This window comes from Silene latifolia, chromosome Y (genome assembly GCF_048544455.1).
Source record: "Silene latifolia isolate original U9 population chromosome Y, ASM4854445v1, whole genome shotgun sequence".
Classification (NCBI taxonomy): domain Eukaryota; kingdom Viridiplantae; phylum Streptophyta; class Magnoliopsida; order Caryophyllales; family Caryophyllaceae; genus Silene; species Silene latifolia.
In genome coordinates, this window is record NC_133538.1 from 312,722,428 (window position 1) to 312,741,571 (window position 19,144).

The 19,144-nt window shown below is 36.8% G+C and overlaps 2 protein-coding genes across 3 annotated transcripts; both read right to left on the reverse strand.

The window, feature by feature from the left end:
- Nucleotides 1–2,009: 2,009 nt before the first annotated feature.
- Nucleotides 2,010–5,900, reverse strand: LOC141633560 (sm-like protein LSM1B). The gene is made up of 5 exons (XM_074446010.1): nt 5,716–5,900; nt 3,435–3,503; nt 3,232–3,347; nt 3,075–3,137; nt 2,010–2,394 (listed from the first exon to the last, which is right to left on the reverse strand). The coding sequence occupies exons 1-5, from the start codon at nt 5,774–5,776 to the stop codon at nt 2,317–2,319; spliced, it is 387 nt and encodes a 128-aa protein (XP_074302111.1). The 5' UTR covers nt 5,777–5,900; the 3' UTR covers nt 2,010–2,316.
- A 2,008-nt stretch (nt 5,901–7,908) lies between these two features.
- LOC141633564 (protein DEEPER ROOTING 1-like) lies at nt 7,909–15,798 on the reverse strand. Of its 2 annotated transcripts, XM_074446014.1 has the most exons (8): nt 14,684–15,798; nt 14,428–14,533; nt 13,127–13,256; nt 10,064–10,136; nt 8,908–9,461; nt 8,513–8,687; nt 8,343–8,401; nt 7,909–8,242 (listed from the first exon to the last, which is right to left on the reverse strand). In XM_074446014.1, the coding sequence occupies exons 4-7, from the start codon at nt 10,122–10,124 to the stop codon at nt 8,382–8,384; spliced, it is 810 nt and encodes a 269-aa protein (XP_074302115.1). In that variant the 5' UTR covers nt 10,125–10,136; nt 13,127–13,256; nt 14,428–14,533; nt 14,684–15,798; the 3' UTR covers nt 7,909–8,242; nt 8,343–8,381. The 2 variants fall into 2 exon arrangements, with proteins under 2 accessions (XP_074302115.1, XP_074302114.1); XM_074446013.1 differs by lacking the exons at nt 13,127–13,256; nt 14,428–14,533; nt 14,684–15,798 and having other exon boundaries at nt 10,064–11,394.
- Nucleotides 15,799–19,144: the final 3,346 nt, after the last annotated feature.

Genomic DNA, 19,144 nt, shown 5'->3' on the forward strand with positions numbered 1-19,144 from the left:
GCCTGATTTTCAGACACATTTGAAGTCAATTCTGAAGATGCCTACGGTCTCTTTTTTTGGTAACTACTTGGGTGTTCCGATTGATATTCCTCGGAAAAAATCCGAGCCGTTTCTTCCATTAATTGACAAGATTTCTACTCGCATTGCTTCATGGTCTGCGTTACATCTAAGCCAAGCAAGTAAACTTGTTCTTATTTCCTCTGTTCTGCTGGCTTCCTTAAACCATATTTTATCCTGTGTTCCTATACCTCATGGTGTTTGCCGGAAAATCGATGCTTTAGTTGCAGCGTTTTGGTGGAGAAGTGACTGGAATAAGAAGACAATTCATTGGCTTCGGCGTGATTTTTTACATGCTCCCAAAGCGTATGGTGGCCTTGGTATCAAAAATACTTTTGTGCTTGGCCAAGCTTTACTCCTCAAAAAGTTTTGGCGCATGACTTCTCAACCTAATACCTTACTGGCAAAGTTCTGGATATCAAAATACAAGAGGGATTTACCCATTCCGAAATCCAGGTCTGTGGTTTCAAATGTTTCTTACGCTTGTCGGTATTTGTCGTCTTTGTGAACTTAACTAGAGATCTTTGTCTGTGGAAGATTGGCGGTGGTAAGTTGCTTGATATTTGGTCGAGTCATTTGGGTTAATGGTGCGCTACCGACGCTTAGTTCACCATGTCTTTTCCCACTACCACCTTTATCATCATTCATTTTGCCATCCGGGAATTGGAATCCAACTATGCTCTTCCGCTATTTTTCCGCAACAACAACGAAGAGAATCATTGCTATGGAACCTCCTGCGGATATTGACGACTTTATCTACCGGAAATTTACTAAAGATGGATCTTATTCGGCTAAGTCGAGTTTACTATTTCCTTTGGGCTCAAACATCGTCACGTCCTTTGTTAGGTCTACTACACCGCGGTTTCCTTGGCATTTTATATGGAGAAAGACGATATCAAAAAAGCTTTCGATATTCCTCTGGCGAATGGTTCATAATATCTTGCCCACAAATGCAACTTTGCTCTCACGTGGTTTGAACATAGCTCAAGAATGTCATTTCTGTCACAATTCAATTGAGTCGATGGACCACTTATTTCGATCGTGTTCGATAGCGCAACATTTATGGCGATCTTCCTGGCTTGGTTTAAATTCTTTGGCGAACCCGCTTATCCCCTTTACTACATGGCTTGACTTTTTATCATATCTTCTCGCATCATTCTTCTAACCAAACCCGCGATTACAGCTTGATCTATTTCTGCTCTTTACTCCGTGCAATTTGGTTATCGCGTAATTTGGTTGTTTTTCAAAATCAGCCGGTGAATCCTGCATTTGTCCTTCGCCTTACTGCTGAACTTGTAAGTTCTTGTGCTCACTTGAAGATTTCTAGATTATCTTTTTCACGACACTTCTTTGTGTGCTTTCCTTCTCTTTCATCCACGGTTCTTTTTCATCAAAATCTGGATGTCATTGGATACTCATATCTACACAACGCCGTCGGCCTCTTTTCTTTTCACCGCTTGGTTTTTTATCTTTGCTTTGAACCGCACTATTCCACACCAAATCCGTGCGAAACCACGGTGGATGCTACTCGAGAGGGCTCCTTTTGCTATGTTTTATGCTCGGCGTGCGGGCTACGACAACGTCCTTTCAAGTCACATGTCGAAAACTATCTTCCGTTCACGCTAACCTCGCAAGATGCCGTTAATGTACGGAACTCGTTCTTGGATCCGTATAATCGTTTATGCTTTATCGTTTCTGGTCTGTAAGCCTAGCAACAGGCTAAACTCTCTTGTATTTTCTTTGTTTTTAATATCGAAAGTTTATTGTTGTCAAAAAAAAAAAAAAAACAGGGCCAATGGGCCATGCATAAACCAACAATGTAAAACTTTGCATAAAATACAACGAGTCAAGATCCTCTCCATTTCCTAAAAAGAAATGGAGAGGCCATTTCCTATCAACGGGTCGGATTGCATCCTACTAATATCGAACGGTTTAAGATTTATGCAAGGAAATAAAAGTTTAATAGGATGTAGATGGGAAAATATTATTAAATTGGCTTGTGAGAGGAAATGGAGAGAAAGAAATGGAGAGGATCTTAATTGAAATACAACAAACAAACCAAAGAAAGTGAAGACTTAGGCATAGAATACAGCCATTAACTAATGACTGTAGTTAATACTACAGAAGCTTGTACAGGCCATTAAGAGTGCTAAGATTGATTTACTAACTAAAAACATTGTTGAAAATAAGCATTAATATTTCACACACAGAGAATAACCGGAAAAATCTGTAATACCGGCTTCAGAGGATCTAGAACGATTAGTCCATATCGAGGAACTCCATCCTCTTTCTCATTGTGCCTTTAAGATCACAAGCATCCCTCTCTGCTTTTTGGGCCTGAAAGAAAGCAAAAGACGAGACAAACACACAGATTCAAGACTGACTAACTAAGAAATGACGAGAACATGAATTAAAAAAAGAAAACAAAAGGATTAAACTCAAGTAAGATTCTGAGCTTGCAAATGATATATAAGTTGCACCAAAAGAAAAGAATTTTCATGGACGGAAAGTACAACAAAAGCAATAACATTTTTCCACTGCCCCTGCACGGCTCCCGCCCATGAGGCCATGACCTTTACCCACTCACTTGTGTCAAACTGTACGATTTTTTTTGGTTTCCTCTCTTTTCCAGCAGACCCATACCCAATTCACAAAACTAGAACCGTAAACAACTTATAAGACAGTTTCCTTTCTTACATCGTGCAAAGCCCTAGAAAAACAAGTCTTGGGCTCCAATAAAAACATTGGTCATAAAAAGAATTAGGGAATTATGAATTAGATCAGAGGTCTAGGTTTGGGATGTTTTTTTGCGGTTTAAGTAACACGTAAAGCCATGCAGAATAACCTTACTACATTAGTATTCCGAAAGTCCTCTGGTTCACCATAAGCTTGCTAAGAGACAAACTGATACGGAGTCTCCTTGGATAACAATGACCTACTCACTCATACACATGAAATAGTTGACGCATACATCAGACAAATAAAAGTAAATAATAAAACAGTGCATCATCCTTTACCTTTCTAATATCGGGGATTGATACACGAGTCATATGAGGGGGAAGATCGTCTTTCTCTGAATCCTAACCATTCATTCAAGTAGAAGATTACAATATACAAACAAGAACTTAAAAGGCGTATTCAAGAGAAATGCGAGGTGCCGAACATATCACATACCAGTTCACCAATTAAGACCACATTCTCCCCACGTATAACATATAAACCTAAAGGGATATCGCAATAAAGTTCACCAACAATGACCCTTTCACATGCACCTTCAAGAACAGCATTTGCTACATACAAGTAACATACTCAGCTGAATAAGCATAGAACGAAACTAAATTGGATTAATCAAACACAAAACTTAAGCAGAAAGATACCAAATTGATCAAATGAACAAAGTGTGCCAAGGAGTTTTTTCCCATCTCGCAGCAAGACAAGAATTTTTCCTGTATGTAATTAAAAGATGATTAAGGAACTTAATATATTGACTTCATAGATCAAATGGGCATCTAGCACTCTATTATAGGTATTACAGCTCTTCGGCCAACAATGTCCTCGAGGTTTTATGCCATAGATACCCTGTATATGACAACATTATGCACTGAAATAAACAAGGATACTGCCTGGTTCCTACATACTAACACCTTATTTACAAACACCACGGCGGTAGCCCCAAATCAACAGTTAGGATATTGTCTACAGAAGACAAGGTTGCAATTTCCCTCAATTTCTACCTAAAGCCATGAATAACATAATACTCGAGATCAGGTTCAAGGTCACAGCCTCACAGAGTCACAGGGATGAGCAAGTTAAAGAAAAAATCCCTCTGTCAAGTACTAAGTCAACTAGAAAAATCGAGGAGAAAGAGACTTGAAATTTTAAAAATATAGGAGTAGGGAACGTTTATTTTGTAGAGTCTCAGTCTTTATCAAGCACGAAAGAGGCTGAATGCCAGACTCTTTATTACTAATATTATAAATTTTGTTTTACAATGAAAGAATGACCAGCATTAGGCATATTAGCCACCAACAGTCTTGCCGGGTTCATCTCTGATTAAATCCCAAAACCAGACTCCCATAAGTCCCTCCCTATACCAATAGGCTTGACGTTCCACTGTTGCAGCAAATGGCAAAGCCCACTTGACAATTAGTGGAATTAAGCCTTTGGTCTCTAAGATCAAAGCTGCTAAACTAACCTTTAGAACTGATGCCAACCCGGCTATCTCTAGATTAGCAGTGATTGACAAGAAAAAAACGGTAAAAGACTCCAATCTGTCGACTATATTTTCACAAAACAACCAAAAACATCACAACAATTTATTCCCCATAATCTACCCAGTATCTTAAACATGAGTCCTCTTTCTCCATAGCTATACATGCATACTCATAGTCTACAGTATTAGAACTTAAACACATTGAGATCTTTCTGGACCTTCCAGAATTCTACAATGTTCAGTTGGTATTACAAAAAAAAAACAAATGTTGACCAACAAAAGCAATGTATTACTTGAGATACAAAAAATATGGATTAAAAAAATCTCACAGCAAGAAAGGTGTCATTTTACCAACTTACGATTAACCGGTGTTACTTAAAAATACAATCACACATGATAAAACATGCATATGAACCTGATGGTAAATATAAACAACACAGGAATTTAAATTCATGTGAATTGTAAAATGGGCATATTGTTTGGTTACCCCAATTCATATGAATTGGAAGTTCCCGTGAATTCCAATTCCACCATAATGGAGGAAGTTACTTAACTAGGCCCCCCTAAGTAAGTCAGAATGCCTACATGAATTGCACCTCCTCCATGGCAACCAAACATTATTTTCTAATTCACGTGAATTCCAAAATCACGTGTTTTATTACTTCCTAGGCAATAGAAATTCCTACATGCAACCAAACGACTCCAAACTCTCTAAACACCCAAACATAGCAATATAAGAGTAGTTGATAGAATGATACTCCATCCGTCCTTTGTTTATCTTTGATTAAAACACCCCTCATAAAAAACAAAAACAAAGTAAACAAATGACTGAGACGAAGGGAGTAGCATAATACTTTGCATTTAAAGACCTCAAATGACACAACAATTCTTGAGCAATAGGTGAAACCAATCGCCTCATTTATGGGCAAACTATGTGTAAACCCCTTAATTCCGTTGATCAAAACCTTAAAATCATGACTAATAATCCTCTAATCTTCGATCCCGCTAATCCGAATTGACCTTTCATTTGCTCTCCCAATATCTACTGCTAGCTCCATATAATCAATCAATCTCAAGGACTAATCAATCAACCCAACATGGAATTTCAATCCAAAAACAAGATGACCCAAAACTCAAACAAAACCCACAAATTAAAGTCAACATCTAATTCATCAGAACATTACAAAAAAACCCAATTCACACATATAGCATATAACATCAACAATATCCCAGTGCCTCAATGGCCCCCGCAAATTGCAGGTATACGCAGCCTTACCCTTGTCTTACCAACACAAAGAGGGTGTTTCCGAATGACCCAAGATGATAATTGGTTCAAGAAGAAACTAAAAAGACAGAAACTTTAAGAATAAACAACAATCAAAAGGGTGAAAGATGAAATCTTTAGTAATTAAAGAAATATATAAAGAGAGAATTAGTGGAATTACTATCAAGATAACTTGCGAGAGATGTTGAAAGGTAGAGATCTTCTGGGCCTGCCCACGACATTGGTTGGATGATCAACTTCCAATATTTTGAGTTGGAAAAAATTACCCAGAAATTTAGGTAAGCAATAAACTTGAGGTTTAAAATCGACTGGTACTTGTCTAAAGATCGTAAATTCTGTATTTAAAACGATTCATATATAAATTACGGATATTTCCCATGGTACCCTCGAATTTTGGCAGATTACACATGGTACCCCTCATTTTAAGTTTCTACATATGATACCCCTATGTTTACCTTTTTCTTTCCCAAAATACCCTTTCCCAAATTTCCGTCATCACTCCGTTACTCTTTTTACTAATGACCCCATTTTTTTGTTATTTAATTCACTAATCCTATTTCACCCACTACCATACCCTCTATTATCAATTCATCATCATTCATATGCTCTCCATCATCGGAACCCACCATAGTTGCCATCATCCATGTTTCTCAATCAACGGAACCCACCGCCACTTCATAGGGCCGACGTCGGTCAACCCAGGATGCGTCCACTCTCTTATTGCTTCTTAAGGTCGGCGGCGCGCTATTAACTTTGGTGTTGCGGTCTTTTGGTGGTTGAGGGTCACTGAGGGGAGAGGTTGCGATTGTGATGGTGGGGTGACGAGAGTTATGGTGGTTTAGTGAGGGGTAGAAGGGAAGGTGAAAGGAGAGGAGGTGATACAAGAGGGTAGCGGCTGATCGGAGGGTTTTGGGGATTTTCGAGGTAGTGCGGATTACGTAATGGCGGGTTCAAGAGATGGTGGTTACGTGGAGGCGGTGGTGGTAATGGTGGACTATGATTGAGAGGTGGTTTGAAAAAGTGATGGATGGTTAAGGAGGAGACAGAGGTGCGAGAAACACTTCGTTATCGTCGCCGTTGCCATGTCATTTTTAAATCGATTTACGGCGGTGCAGAGGTGTGAGGTAGGTGGCTTTCAATTAATAGATTTGAGTGCGGAAATTGATGGTGAGTTTAGTTTCTCCTGACGGCGCCAATCCGTCATCGTTGAATAATGATAGCGGCGGGCCGATGCAGTGGTGGGTGAAAAAGTAGGCGTTTTGGGGTGATGGTGAAGAAGATGATGATAAATGATAATGGGTGGGTTGGGAATTTAGATATTAAAGTTAGTTTATGGTATAAAATTAGGATTAATGTTTAGATGATGGAGATTTAGTGTATTAAATAACAAAAAATGGGGTCATTAGACAAAGGAGTAACGGAGTGATGACGGAAGTTTGGTGAAGGGTATTTTGGGAAAGAAATAGGTAAACATAGGGGTACCATATGTAGAAACTTAAAATGAGGGGTACCATGTGTAATCTGCCAAAGTTCGAGGGTACCATGGGAAAAAACCGTATAAATTATTACGGAGTACTAATTTAGTAATTTGTGTTTGGTATAGTGAGAATCCTTTTTTAATTTTTTTTATATTTAAAATGGTTTTAAAGGAAATTATTACTATGTGTGTTTGGCCTAGTTTGTAAAAGTGTTTTTAGACTCAAAAACACTTTTTGGCCAAATACATGGTTTTCTAAAAGTTAAAAAAAAATTCTCAAAAACTAAAAATCCATATTTTTGCCCATAGAAATAGAAGCAGCTATTTGTTATTTTTGCTTTTGAAAAACACTTTTGAAAAATTAAGCTTGAAAAATAAAAACTCATTTTTGAGAATTAAGGCCAAACATGCTCTAAAGTCTTGATTTTTTTTAGTTTTCAAGGCGAGTAGCTAATACGAGTAAAGTAAAGTGCAACGAGTTGTGTTCTAAGTAAATTTTCATTATTTTAACAAATTAAAATACGTTAAAAGTAACTCTAAAGAGAGAACTTACTTGAAGAATCAAATTGTCCCTATAAGTTATTTACTTACTCCTCGGTCACAAACGTATTAGACACGTCTCTTCTAAGCTCACCACACAAAGTGGTCGGCCGTTTGAGCTTTCTATTCTGTATCTACGCTGTACCTTATTTAGTTATTTCGTTAAATAGTTTTAATCCAACAAATTCAATTTTTATTTTTTTTTGGGAAATATTATTTCAATTGGAACATTTGGAAGTACTCTAGTTGAGAGTTTAACTTGTCATCTCATTTAATCTACGTAACTTTGTTTCGAAATAAAATGAGCAGTACAGGATGGGAAAAAATGTACTCGGTATAAAGATAGCGGTTGTGGATTTCACCCGTATCTGAAAAAGAAGAAAGTTTTAAAGTTTGCCGGTTTAAGCTACAGAATGTTACATATAGCATGAGTTGATCTGTATCATCAGATATAATCATACAACCATGAAAAAACACGGTAGAATTCCCCGGTTCACAAAAGATATACACTGCTTCAACCAATATATATATGACAGTCTCTGGTTTCTACTTTCTTCGAAGCATTAACTGATTCCTTCCTATCTTGAATTTGGTTCTATAAAGTCATCCACTCTATACACAAATCCAAGATACTGAATCCAAAAACGCATATGCGTGCGTATCACTGAATCTGCAAAGACGATAGTTTAGCAGCATGTTAGACATTAAAACTCAAAAAACACTTAAACTGAAGACACTACTGAGTATTGATATCTTGACAAGAAAATTACCTTGCAAGAAAAACCTCGGTAAAAGTATGGACTTCGAAGTTAAATCTCTAGAACAATAACTGCAACAACAAGAAAACAAATCCGTTAATCCCATGATCTACCATTTACATAGTGTTTGTATTTCTCACAAAAAAGAATGATGATCATTGATCAAAGTACATTGGACTTACAGTCTGAATCGGTTTTGTCCCATTTACAAGCCTCAATCGATCTTGGTCTCTGCTCTGTTTCATCTTCGTTAGATCTGTTTTCTGAATTGGGTCCGTCTTCCAGATATCTCTTCAATGATGACATCTGAGTGTCAGTTTTTGGACACATCTTCTTATGAACAATGGTTCGTAGTAACTGAGTAACGACAAAGAATGAAGTACTTCAGTAAGATTGTAACAAACACAGAACAAATAGTTTATATCCATCAGTTTTGCGGAATGAAGTGCTTGTTTGATTCACTATGAGAAGATGAAAAATCTCCATCAAACAAAAACCCATTTACCAAATTCCTAAAAATTTCAACTTCGAATAAATTTGTTTGGCAACAAAGAAGCACCAAGTCAGAAATGTGTACCTTTTCCATTCTGGTTTCTTGGAGAGTATCTCTCAAGCTAGGAGCTGGAGAAAACCCGCTTCCACAGACAAACATCTTCTTGAGAAGGAAAGAGAGAGAATTATTTCCGATTGCATTCTTAGTTTTTTCTGCGCGGACCTCTTTGCATTTGCCAATAATTACACTAATGGTGCGCTCAAGTTCATCCTCCTTGAACTCAAGATCGGTACAAACCCTGGCATTTGAGATCCTTCTGCTGACCTCTAAGTTTGAAGGGCAGTTTAAGAATCTATCTAGAGGAAGGTTCGGGCTTTCTACTTCTTCTTTGGCTGGTTTTCGCTTCAGAAGCTTTGTTAGTTCAGTTTGCAATTGTGCAATCTCTTCTGGTGTGAATTCTGAGAACTCTTGAGATGAAGCACAGGTGGGATTTTGCTCTTGTTCTTGATTGATGACAGTTTGGATCTCAGAAATACGAGGCTGTTCTCTGAGAGCATTGTTACCAAATGTTCCAATTGTTAAAAATCCTTGAGGCCAGTCACTGAACTCTTCTCTTTCAGAAGGTTGCTTTGGTAGATCTGTAAAATGATAATAGAGCAGCAGAAGATTAGGAACCTTTGAAAATGCATCTACAATTAATCAACTTTCAAATTCTGTGATAAAAGAAAACGAGGACACTGATACAAAGTCCAGTTTAAGATGTACTTTTAGAGAGCAGAGAAAAATATATTCTACTGTTGACGACATAACGCTGTAACGGTATGCCTACAGCAATGTGCTTTCAGAATATGATCAAACCACAGGAAGTTATTGATTTTAAACCGGAAGACGGAAGTTATGCAAAGAGACCCTAACTGGGAATGCTGTTCAAGTTTGAAAAGAGAGAATACTCAAAATATGAGTAGATGATGCCAGTTCAAGGATTCATTTCACGAGAATCTAAGCAAGTTTTGTTTAATAGAAAACCCAATAGTAATTTAGATGTAAGATTAAAGTTGTTTGACCACCAAAGTCAATGGAAACAATAAAATGATGTATGGATGGAGTAATTCCCTGATAGAAGGAGACATATTTTAAATTTATAAGAAAAACTACTCAACTCTGGGGACCAGAGAATCTTGTTGCAGGGTAAGCCCTTAGCTGAGAAATAAGTAGCTAGAAAATAAGATGAGAGTCTTACTATTAAGTGGTGCGGTACTAGGTTTTCGGTTCCCCGGTCTTCCATTAATCTTGTTCTGCATCCAGCTCAAGAACTGCAACATTTAAAACCAAATCAGGATATCGTTTAGCAAGGATTATACTGTTAACATTCCAAGCAAAAAAAAAAAAAATACGAGCACAGCGTATTAATCCTCCCCTAACCTTCATTGTGGCCAAGTAAGATTCCGTAAATTCAGAAGTCGTTATGAAGAGTAAGCAAGATTTTAGAAGGCAGTGAGACTTAAGCTATCAAAGAATGTATCTGAATAGCAATTTAAGGCCAGTCCAAACTGTTTGATTCGGAGCTTTGTATCGGCTCAAGTTCCGAAACTTTCTTCTCCTTTTCCACTCACTTTCAGGTTATCTGATCTTAACTTTTCTTCTTAGTTCTCTTAACCTTGATATCAGTTACTATACTCTCTCCCATAAACTCCAACTAGCATGCTTATTTATACTAAGGAACATTCTCTTCTAATATTGTTTATTAATCACAAAAGGTGTATTGTTTAAATATTACTTTGTGTGATTGCGAGCATTTGTCGTAGGCATGCTTCCCTAACAAACTTGCTCAGCCTGCATGTCTAAACAATAGCCCTCAGATCACTAGCATTCCGAATCCCAAAACAATCTTGCTTTATGCAAAAATGTTCATATCCAATCCCCCAAACCATAAAAAATCACAACTTGTATAGTATTGTCTGACTAGAAAGAGTATGGTCAACGACTTGTGGGGTTTCACAAAAAAAAATGAAATCTCACTCTTCAACTTGATGACTACTAGGTCCGACCATACTTTTATTGTAAGACCGTCTCATAGGCAGTTCTGTAAAGATCGAACATTCTGATCATACGACATTGTGTAACAGTATCAGTTACGGACTTTCAAAGACAGAACATTCTGATTGTTCGAATACGAGTCTATGGAATTATAGTTATCAACAAGCTGTAATTGGCATCAGATAACCAAACCATAACTCCATAAGGCAACATATCAACTACTTACAGTCATTTTCTTATCACAGAATAAGTAATATAACACCTGTGATTGTTTTATTATGAAAGTAATAGTCATTTGATGCAATTCTCGCGCAAATTTGACAGGGTAAGGCAGCAAAAGCCAATCCCCTTTCTTTGACATGGACAAAAGCCCTAAACGTAATGGGGTAATGTTGTGTCAACTCATTAACTTGACTAGAATGCACAACACAGTAATGCTGATTTCCGGATCCTTGTAACTACATGCAACATAGCACTTCATTGTATAAATTATGAACATAATAATAGTAATCAAGACCATAATAAATACAAAACAAAAAAGACAAAGACCAATAAGGCCATTTGCAAACAGTTCAGAATTCAAGATTCTGAATGTACACAAACAGAAACCCTTAGTATACTATGAGAAAAGTTACTGAGGCTTTATCCGGAGAGCGGGATTCTGAGAAGAAGGGTGGAGGGAAAGCGGGCTAAACTATTTCTTTTGTTTGGCTAAAAATATTCAGTTGAAGGGAAATGAAGGGATCAATTTTCCTTGCTACAAGCCAAATTAAAATCTTTCAAACTTGTAAAAAAATTGGATTGAAAATGGGATTGATCCATTCCCCGCTCCTTAATGCCCTCCCGTCCCTTCCCTCCTATTTTTCTATCAAAATAAGAGTAAGAGTTATAGGAGGATGAATATATCTAAATAAGGTTGAACATATTTGACCTTATCATACCGTTCAGATTGTAATAAGCGAAAGTCTTTGAGATATTAAAGTAATGTTCCTATTACACATAAAAGAACACACTAGGCAGTAGGCACCTATTATCCTGTGTATATATTTCTAGATTAGTCAAAGAGTATAAAAATAAATGTCAATCTTGTAGTTAACTCATAAAATGGTCCTGCACTCAACTACAATGGAGCCCTTGCAAAAACAGTAGTCAAACATAACAACGTTACATACCTCAGTATATTATATGGCAGCATGTTGTCTTCTTAGACCAATATAATCCATGGAAATGATTTCCACAGGAAAAAAAGTAACAACCGACACTTGGCAAAAGATAAGCGGAGCTTTGGATCTTCGATACCATATTTCCTTTTAATTTTCAGTCGGCAGAAAATGCAAAACTGCATCTATTGGCTAAGCCATGCATGCACAGGTTCAGGAAGAAAAAAACTGAATTTTGATTCTAAACAAAGCGCTCAACTAGATAATATGATTGGCAGACACATCACAGATTCACAGCTGCCTGGACCACTTAAGGCATCCCCACATTTATATGCTTGTGATTTGTGAAAAAGGTAATCTTTCTATTTCAGAAGTTCTTTATTCTAAAAGTACAAAACTTAACTTGTGCTTAAGAGAGCCACGTCTATGAATCCGGATTAATTATATTTAATACATTTCATTAAGCTACGTTAGACATTTGTGGCTTAACAAAAACCATGAGTACGGTGGCCTGATTAGGGTAATTAACAGTTTAGCACGTAACTAATCAAGATTAAAATATTTAGAAGATTACATCATGAAATATGTCATTGAACCTAGATACTTTATTTTATGTGATTTCCTTCAAATTTCCAATATTTCACCTCGAGATGCAAGAGATGGAAAGTGTGAGAAGATGGTAGAATGTTTTAAAGGAATAAAAAACTTGCACAAGAATGAAATATCTAGACTCATGCGGAAAATGGACAAGTTTGCCTGTCTATTGAATTGTGGGAAAGCCATTTGTATAATCTAAAAGCAAGAATGAGCTAGATTTTCCGACAAACGGAAATTTCTTAAACCAAAATATGAATTATGTGAGCCTGATTTTTCCATGGAAGTTTGACGCCCTTTAATAAAAAGATACAATGGGGGAGATGGCTATACACAAAAAGACATCCTAAATGTGACGCCCATTATACACAATGAGGGAGATAATTACGCACTCAAATTATCATGCGTAAACTTATTTAAAAGAAAAGACAGGTTTCTATTTGGAAAAACACAGGACTCAAAATAATAATAACTCCAAAAATGAAACTTGAAATCTTTATAGAAACGCTAACCTTGATAACGCGGGATGCAGTTCATCATATCTACAGAAGTAATAATCGTTGGAGATGTTGTGTGAGTTCAGAAGGTCACCTCGTGTGGGCTTTGATTATGATAACCCGAATTTGTTGGGATAGATTGTACCTTATTTACACATAACAATAGCTGACATTAGGCAGACTCACTCATAAAAATTTCTTGCAAGTAAAATTGAGGAACGCAATCACAAGTGCAAATGAATATAGGCATTTTGAAAAGTAAGAGTTCCACAACTATCAACAATAACTACAGATTTTAAAATAAAACCACAATACAATGATCAGCTACGAGTGTATGTATCGTTATGAACTCAGGATCAGGTGAGAAAATGTTCAAATCTTGAGTACTCACTTTACAAGAACTAAGTAGTCTGTGAGCTAAATTCGTATGTGATTTATTCTAGAACGGGTTTGGAAATGAATTCACTACGATCATATTTTTTTTTATGAACAGCATCATTCATATTGTTACTTCCCAGGTTTAGGTAAATGCTCGCAAAAAAAGCTATGAAGAGGAACTCCTATAGAAACGATTTATTTGGGATGATAACTTTTTGACAATAGGTAAGCAAATGACTTTCAAGAACCCTGAAGAAAAGTCAGATGTAAAGAGAGAACTCTTTTGCCTCTTGGGTGTTTCAAACTTCAAAGATATATAGAGGGAAGGTAAAGAGCCTATTATGGTTGTTATAGCTTAAGGCCAGAAAACAGTATCAACATTCTATGTGAATACCAGGACACTAAAAGACCGCAGGAAGGAGAAGGTTCAGGCGCTACTCATCCTGTTTGAGCCTTTGTAGTAACCTCTGAGAGGAGATTACTACAAACTATTTGTACTCTAGTTGTTAAAGTGTTAAAGATTGCTGATTTAAGCATGGTGATCACCAAGCGTCAAACGCAAAGTTACAACATTGTGTTCGCCATTTCTTTGAATCCGACTGTGAACGCTAAGATACGGACTAATAATCACGACCTCACTGAAAAAAGGGCACTAGACTTCCCGATACTAAATATGTTCCAGAGTCCTTACATGGTTATTACTCATAATCCCTTGTTTCATGTATATCTGTGATTGAAAGAAGAACAGGTCATACAGGAAAGGTACTGCGCACTCAGCATCATGTTTGGCCAGATAAACTTAAAAGGAATAACAAGATAGTGAATCACCTAGAGCAAGAACATTAAACTATACAATCCATAACATGATAAGCATGTGAATATATTGTCTACAGACGTAAAGTTGTAAAAAGAAAATGCGATCAGCCAGAAATTATTACCAAAGAAAAACAATATCTCCCTTGAAGCAAACAGAACAGAATCTGACACATGGAAAGCGATGCCTTGTCGGCTTGTAGCATCAAAAATTCAAAACCAGACATTGCCCTGATAAGAAGGATTACAAAGGGCTTATATAAAGAAATTAACTAACAAAATCACAATTTACAGTCAATGTTAACACATTCAGCCTTCAATCTCAAAACAAAATAACATAAAATTGATCATGAGTGCCAGCGACATTTAACAATGATTGACCTGGATTTCTCAGCATCAGCATACGCCAATTAGCGACAGCTTTGTCCTTCTCCAGAACCATCACCAACACTGAACCACTAATTATAGAGTGACAAACTGGCAAGTGATTGACAAAATTTACACTGAACCACTAATTATAGAGTGACAAACTAAGCCAAATGGCTCCAGCTGCAGTCCCTGATATGTATTCTTCAACACAGGGGTAAGGTTGTGTAATGGCTCAAATCAATATAAAATATGAAACCGAAAATAATAAAGATGTACATAAAAAAATAAAACAATGATATGAATAGGGTAGTCAGGTCTCCGAGAGAGAGAATCATGACTATTCGACTTACTCAGAAGCATAAACTACCCTAACAATCTTGGCATCGTAGTTCATGAAAACTTCATGTGAAAATATAGCCAAAGCATTAGATAGACACATAGCTAAACTTGTTCTTCAAACGTCAAGTATTTTATGAGTCTAAAATGCCAGAGTACAAAAAAAAGTGTCATCACATAGAGAAGAGTTGTACCAGAATAACAAGATGTGGTACCATGTAAAAGAGAAGTAACACTTTAGTTCATGAGAACACAATTTTATATGAGAACACAATTTCTAAACATGACCATCAATTGTCTACTCTCATAGTCTCATACAAAAACACTCCAGTTGCATAAATTTCTATCTTATATGTGAGGAGTATATTAATTAACCTTCGACAATGTTGCACATCCATATTTAAGTTCTCAAGCCGCTGTTGATCAAAAGATAATTGAAATTTGCTCCGCACAACTCATTTACAAGTGAACCTCAAAGATTAAACCTTTTAAGCATTTTTTATCTTTAAATTCCTTGACAAGCATTTCTCATCAATTCAAAATCACAAAAGTCACATGCCTAGTTGCCTACCACTCTATACTACTTTGACGCTCAACACCACAAACTCCAGGAATCACGGTTTCAAACAAATTTCTAGATCCAGTTACCCATAGTACACCTAAAGAAAAACATATAAATGCAGGATTCCTTCTGCAGAGCTACACCATCACAGCGAAATAATTTCAATGGTGATAATGACTCAAACCAATACAAAATGTGAAACCAAAAATGATCAACTTTCTGTAAAAAAAACTTGAAACAATCCAGTGAATAGGAGAGTCAGGTCTCCGAGAGAAGTGATCACAAACATTCAAATTAAAGGCTTAGTTTTAAAAAGCGTGCCTGAGGCGCGCCTAGGCGCAAGGCGCAGTGAGGAATCGCATTAGACAGTGTGATACAAAAGGCACACCTATGACGCATGAGGCACACACAAGGCGCAACTAGTGAGGCGCACCAAGGTGTAAACGAGGCGCATTAGTGTGCAATTCCATATTTGTTTTCCAAATTCTTTTATTTTACCCTTGTTTTCTCCCCCTTATCCTTAATTTTCACTTTTAAAGTACATGTTAGCCCTCTTTAAAACAAAAAAGGGAATATTTTCGCACAAAATTTGATTGTAAAATATGGATGTTCTTCTAAAAAATCAGTGCGCCTCCTGTGCAAAAGGCGCGCGCGTTCGCCTTGCGCCTCAGCCCCTTGGGACCCCATCGCCTCAGTGTGACTTGCGCCTTCTCAAACTAAGATTAAAGGAAAGCATGAACGCAGAAATGGCAAAATAACACAGGTCTATGTCGAATCATTTCTAAGGGAAAATTGATACTAAGAACTAGCCTACGCAAGCTTGGCATCATAGATCATGAAGACATCACATGGAGATTGCATTGCCTTAGAGATAGACATATAACTAAAAACTGTAGAAGATGCTGGAGATACTTGTTCATCTAACTACGGACAATTTGGACAGTCTACGGAGCCACACGACATCTCAAAAAAATATGTCAACAAACAAACAAGAGTCATACGAGCGTAACAAAAGGGGTGGATTCCCATGTCAAAGAAAAGTAAAACATTAGTTAAAGAAAACACACAATATCTGAAAGAGACATAGCTCTATACATGATCATCATTCGTCTACTCTCATAAAAATACACTGCATCGGCATCCATTTATCTTAAAGGTGTCAAGTAAAGTATTTATTCGTTGACACTATCGCACGTTCATATTCACAATTCTCAAGCCGCGGTTAATCAAAAAATAATTAGTTAAGTTCTACCCTCATCTACATGTGAAACACTGAGGCTAGACCGCTCAAACATCTTTCGCTTTCCAAACACCTTGACAAGCACTACTCATTACTTCTGAACACGCAAGTCATATGCCTAGTAGCCTACCACTTGTGCTACTTTGACACTCGACATCACTACCTGCAAGGATAACGGTTTCAGACACAAACAACGCCTCCATTACACCATTCACGCCTACACATGATGCAACTAAGCAAATTTATTTAGAAACAAAATTTAAGCTTCAAGATTAACTAACACATGTAATTTACTGCCGTAAAGATCTATAATATGAGATAAAACAACCTGATCCTAGTAATATTATTTCCTAATATCTCCGAATTATCCCATTTTTATCACAACATTATACCAAATTACACGCGGCATTCGGACTACTCCGCACCAAATTATACTCCTATTAATCAATCAAACAAATATATAAATTACACTAAAATTTCATTTGTTTTAAGTCCATTTTGAAATTCACATATCAGTTAACCTAATTATTCAAATATAGCACTTCGAGTGTCAAACAAACACTAAATTGTATAATAATCAAATTTTCAGCAATAATTCCGCAAAAATTAGGTCATAATGCTAAAAATAAACACAAATTAAGCAATTAACACACCTCAATTATGATCAATCGGCAGAAACAATTGAGGAACAAACCGTTGATTTCTTCAGCGAAGATACGCCTGTAAAATCAAAGAAACAAATAACAAGATTATGATAAATCTCAGCGATAACATAGCTAAATTTATCGTGTTAAAATTAGGAGAGAAAAAAGTGCGAAAAATTTACCTTGTGGTATGAAATACGGTAAATAGAGAGAAATATATGTGCAATTTTGAAGCCATTGAAAGGTAAATGTGAATTAAAAATTGAAGGAATGTGAAATTCGGAAGATTGAAAGGTTAATTTCGGAAGTGAGAAGCCATTGAAATCAAATGGGGAGAGTGATCATGCAATTGGAGCAGCGGCAAGGTTGAGTTGGAGGGAAATTTTGCTTTTGCTATTTGGGTATCTTTAAATTTTTCGGTTTTCTAGGTTATACCTCATGAACTATTGACAATTTGTGATATTTGTTACAGCGTATAATTAAAACTAAATTTAGAGATGAAAAAGGTTAAATGATTGGTAAAATTATTTGGAAAATTATTAAATTCTCTATTTAACATTCACTAAGTTGTTGATCAACAATTGTCGATCTTTAGACTTATCAAAATTACTAAGAAAATAAAATGTTTGAAATGTAAGAAAAAAGTAGATTTGGAGCTAATCAACTTTATTCTTGACTACACAAAACTATACTTTGTACTGTGAGTTAATATACTCAACAAAGTTCTACCTTCATATCAATCTAACACCTAACGAAGTTATAATTTACGAAACAAAACCAATAAAATCGTCGTGTATGTGGGGATTGACTAATAAGATAATCACAATCCTCTAAACAAGATTCCTGAAAGGGAATAAGCGGCAATTTTGAGGATGTCGATTCGAGACAAATACTCGAAAAAATATCCCACTTCCAACCTGGATCCTTCTTCCCATATGTTGTTCTTTAGCACCTAGAGTAGCTTCTGGGATTGGTGCCAAAGTTCTATCTGAAAGGCAGCCCATATCGACCCATGAGTGATCCCAAAAGAGAGTCTTGCGACCATTACCTACTGCAACTGTTAATAATTTTCGTCTGCGAGGTTATACCTGACCAAACGTTTGACATATTTGGCTTGGGTTGAAACATATCCACGTCGCAACGACCATTATAATATTTTGTACGGAGAACACGAGCCCACAAGCTATGCGGCTCAGTTAACACTCGCCAACCTAGCTTGGTTAGAAAAGCGGCATTAGATTGTCGCGAAGATCTTATGCCTAGTTCCCCTAAAGCTTTCGGTTTTTGGATGGTGTCCCAAGAAATTAAATGGACTTTCCCTTGATCCTCATTGCCTCCCCAAAGAAAACGCCGGGATTTTCTATCAAGAGAATCGCAAGTAGACCGCGGTATTTCGCCGTTTGCATACTATAATTAGCAAGCGTGGACAAGGTTGATTGCACTAATGTATTCCACCCCGCCAACGATAAGTGCTTGGTTTGCCAGCCTCCCAGATGCTTGTTAAATTTCTCCTCAAGATGGACAAATGTATCTTTCGTTATAGGCCCATTTATAGCCGGCATACCCAAATATGTGCCCAAATCATTAGTCGTTTCAAACCCAAGAATATTTGTGACTTCATCAATAACTGAGGCGGAAGTATTATTTGTAATACTCCGTCTAGTCAACGGTGGAAATGTCAATATGTGATT

Bases quoted from the DNA above. Each gene is read 5' to 3' on its own strand.
- LOC141633560 (XM_074446010.1), bottom strand. From the start codon at position 5,776: ATGTCGTGGGCAGGCCCAGAAGATCTCTACCTTTCAACATCTCTCGCA. The intron at 3,504-5,715 runs GTAATTCCACTA...AATTACATACAG, and splicing joins TCTCGCAAGTTATCTTGATA to GAAAAATTCTTGTCTTGCTG. The intron at 3,348-3,434 runs GTATCTTTCTGC...ACTTGTATGTAG, and splicing joins TTGTTCATTTGATCAATTTG to CAAATGCTGTTCTTGAAGGT.
- LOC141633564 (XM_074446013.1), bottom strand. From the start codon at position 10,145: ATGTTGCAGTTCTTGAGCTGGATGCAGAACAAGATTAATGGAAGACCG. The intron at 9,462-10,063 runs GTAAGACTCTCA...ATCATTTTACAG, and splicing joins TAGTACCGCACCACTTAATA to ATCTACCAAAGCAACCTTCT. The intron at 8,402-8,512 runs GTAAGTCCAATG...TTGTTGTTGCAG, and splicing joins GGACAAAACCGATTCAGACT to TTATTGTTCTAGAGATTTAA.